General features: G+C 43.6%; 1 protein-coding gene across 1 annotated transcript; it reads right to left on the reverse strand.

The window, feature by feature from the left end:
• Positions 1-429: 429 nt before the first annotated feature.
• Positions 430-2,939, reverse strand: aar2 (AAR2 splicing factor). Its single transcript, XM_085782224.1, has 3 exons — positions 2,057-2,939; positions 1,297-1,526; positions 430-690 (listed from the first exon to the last, which is right to left on the reverse strand). Exons 1-3 carry the CDS (start codon positions 2,844-2,846, stop codon positions 523-525), a joined length of 1,188 nt encoding a protein of 395 aa, XP_085638350.1. The 5' UTR covers positions 2,847-2,939; the 3' UTR covers positions 430-522.
• Positions 2,940-3,699: the final 760 nt, after the last annotated feature.

The following is a 3,699-nucleotide window of genomic DNA, read 5'->3' on the forward strand; positions in this document are numbered from 1 at the left end:
TTGTAATGTCCTCTAACGAAGCTCTGTACTTCTCCTATAGAAGGTTTGGTGACGTGAAGCTCTAAATAAAAGCTCTGTCATCCTTGTCATCTGTACAGTTAAAATGTGGCAGCTCTGGTGAACGTTTAAGTGCTCTGTCACTGATGATGATGCCAGGTGACAGGAGTATAGTATTATTTATAATTCTCACCATTAATTAACTGAACAACTATTTTATATTTAAGTAAAAAAAAATGATTGAAAACGATTTTGGTGATAAAAAAAACAACTACTAAGCCATACGAGGCAACACGTGCTTGCTGAGCTTAGAGGAAACCACCACCAGAGGGCACCATTCACATATAATACACAGCTGCTCCTCCCTGGCTGTAACACTTATGATGACTTAGTAACAAGTATGCTTTCCTTACAACAGGGTGCTAACTTCAGAGAGCCTTTGGATCTGCTCTTAGATAACGTTCACACCTCTCCTTCATTCTCAGACTGAAAGATAAATGTTTAGTCGATGGATGGCAGAGCAGTTCAGTCGACTGTAACACCTTCTGGCAGCTCCACCACCACGGGGGCACAGTCCTCCAGGTCTGCGTCGAAATCCCAACTGAACTTCTTGGTAAGGTGGGCCTTGAACTTCTCCGCTCTCTTTCGAAGCACACCGTCTACACCAGGTCCACTGACATACTGGAAAAAGTCCTGCAAGAAAATAAGTGCAAAAAAAAAAAGAAAAGAAATCAACATCTATGATCACAAATGCATGTGTATATACTTATTTACTTAACTTGTTGTTATTGTTGTATGGGCTACTTATGACAAATCAGAGAAGGTCTGGTTATGTAAAATTGCCTATTATTACAATGTTTGATCTTCACTGTGGATTAAATGTTAATATGTCACTGTTGTATATTTACCCCCTATTTGCTATTAAGTTCTCAAGGCTTGCTCTTGATTAAAAATATATAATATATGAGTTTTATTATTTGAATTGAACTACTGAAATAAATGAACATTTCCATGATATTCTAATAAATTGAGATGCGCCCGCATCTGCTTGAGTTTCAGGATTCTGGTGCAGTGCATGCCAGCACATTGTTAGGTTTTGTTAACATAATAACACTTTAGCTTTTATGTTAAGTCAAAATGTCTGCTGTGATTTCCTTAATCATCTTCTTATCATTATGTTTTTTGTTTTTTATTATCATTTCAGTTCCTAACTTGAGACATGACACCTCATTGTCTTTTGCTTTCGTTTTAATGGATGTATTGTCCACAGTTCCCAACATCCTGACATTCAGCATCTACCTGCAGTGTGGACGTGAGGAAGTTGTCCTGTGATACGATGTCGACGAAGAAGTCCGGCGGGATTTCTCCGAGCTGGTGATAGAGCACGGCGATGAGCCCCAGGTAGAGTTCCTTGCGCCTCTTCATGGCGTCCTCTGAGCGACACAGTAGTGCCAGGAGACGCTTCCAGTGCTCAAAGCCCTCGTACACATTTCCAAGTATGAAGCACACAAAGGCAAACTGCAGCTCACCTGAGAAAAGAAACGTAGATGGTTGAAACACAGAAAATATAACTCTGGGCTATTCTGATGACCTAATGTACAGTACAGGCCAAAAGTTTGGACACACTCAATGCATTTCCTTTATTTTCATGACTATTTACATTGTAGATTCTCACTGAAATTCCACTAATGAACCCTGACAAGGCCACACCACATGTGAAGTGAAAACCATTTTCAGGTCAGGTTCACCTCTTGAAGCTCATCAAGAGAATGCCAAGAGTGTGCAAAGCAGTAATCAGAGCAAAGGGGGGCTACTTTGAAGAAACTAGAATTGGTGGGGGCAGAGATAGAGGAGGAGGAGGAAGAAGGAGAGGAAGAAGAAAAGAAGAAAGAGAAGACAAAGAAGAAAAGGCATGTTTTCAGTTATTTCACACTTTTTTGTTAATTCCACATGTGTTCATTCATAGTTTTGGTGCCTTCAGTGAGAATAAAGGAAACACATTGAATGAGAAGGTGTGTCCAAACCTTTGGCCTGTACTGTATGTGTATCTAACACAAACCTAGGAGGTTGAGAGGCTGAAGCTCATGGTTCTTCTCCAGCACCGTTTCCAGGGCATAGCTCTGGTCCAGACTGCACTGGGTGATCTCGGCGGGCGTCGCCCCAGGTGGGTATGTTTTCTTGGGGATATCGGAGAAGCGCATCTCCGTCCCTTCCCTTATCTTCATCTTGGGGAGCCTGTTGAGTCCCTCCTTCATGCTCTGACAGGCTGTGTCGTTCCTCGGCTGCTCCGCTCTGTCTTTGGTGTGTCTGTACTCGGTCTCGGGGATGACGTCGCTGAAGGCACATATTCTGCCAGACAGAGGCTGCAGGTTGTTGGCCACCTCCTCGCTCAGGCGGTCAGTGAGGGACACCCACTTCCTCATCACCTCGTACGGGTAGGGACCCAGGTAAGGGTCCAGCTCTTGCAGGGTCGCCCGGACGCGGCTCACCTCCTCTTCGTTCTTGGAGGCGGAGAAGTCCAGATCTTCCTCTTTCTGGTCCCAGTTGGCCAACACGATCTCCCTGGGTTTGAGACAGAGGAAGAGGCCCGTCTTTGGGCCAGTTTCCCCTCCACAGCTCGGCGCGTTGACAGAACTGTAGTGGAGGAAGTGCAGACCCGGAGGGATCATCTTCACCCCCCGGAAGCGAGGCCCCACCTGCCAGCTCTTGCAGTCGATCCCCAGCTCGGTGCCCTTAGGGACACCCAGCAGCACCAGCGTGGCCCCCTCCTCAAACAGCCTCAGAGCAACATCTGGGTCCATGTCTACAGTGCTGCTGCTGCTGCTGCTGCTACTAACACTCATAGCCATATCTGCTCTGGCGATGGATACTTGACCTAAACCCACTAACTAAACACAACCCAGGCAACACAGGAGCTAAACACACTAAACACCGCTTTCACCTGCTACAGGAGGAGACCGGCTCATGTTCAGAGGAGTGGGTCACGTTAGGATTTCAGAGTAGCTGCTGTTTTCTTCAACGTTTCACCAACGATGCAGTTTTTATCTGTCGCTGAAAATAACAAGCGAAAAATAAAAAATAATAATATCAACAAAACGCTTGAAAACCTGTGAATAAACTTCCTATAGTAACGCGAGTATCTTTGGTAACGTGTTGGAGTCACAACTATACCTTCATTAATTAGAGTCTTGTTGATGTTGCACGTCGTCCACACATCGATTGGTCGAGGCTGTGCAACACAGAATCTGTTCCGGGTAGAAACATTTGCTTTGTTCGCCGCTTATGGCGAGTTCCGCTTTATTCAGAGCCGAGACGGTTTTCCGCAAAATAGAAACTAGAATAGAATTTATTTGTCACTGTTAAAAACAACGAAACTCTGTTTAGCACCTCCAGTTGGTAAAAAAAAAAGAAAAAAAAAAAGTAAATTTAGGCCGCTTACCTTTAGTTCAATTAGGCTATACTGTCTGACTCAGTCCAAAATATATTATTCACTTGATTCTACTATTAATATCATTAATTTTCATACTTAGGGAAATCATTTATTTCATAGGCTATGTAAAAATGGTTTAGGAAAAGTGTTGTTCTGTCTTTATGTACTTTGTTAGCCTATTATTTCTATTCATTTATTATTATTTATATTATTAATTATTGCTGTGTCTCAGCTCGGTGTGTCTGCCACCACTCCCCCTTCTGCTACTATTA

Source organism: Trachurus japonicus, chromosome 7 (genome assembly GCF_045865225.1).
Source record: "Trachurus japonicus isolate A0001 chromosome 7, Traja_1.0".
Classification (NCBI taxonomy): domain Eukaryota; kingdom Metazoa; phylum Chordata; class Actinopteri; order Carangiformes; family Carangidae; genus Trachurus; species Trachurus japonicus.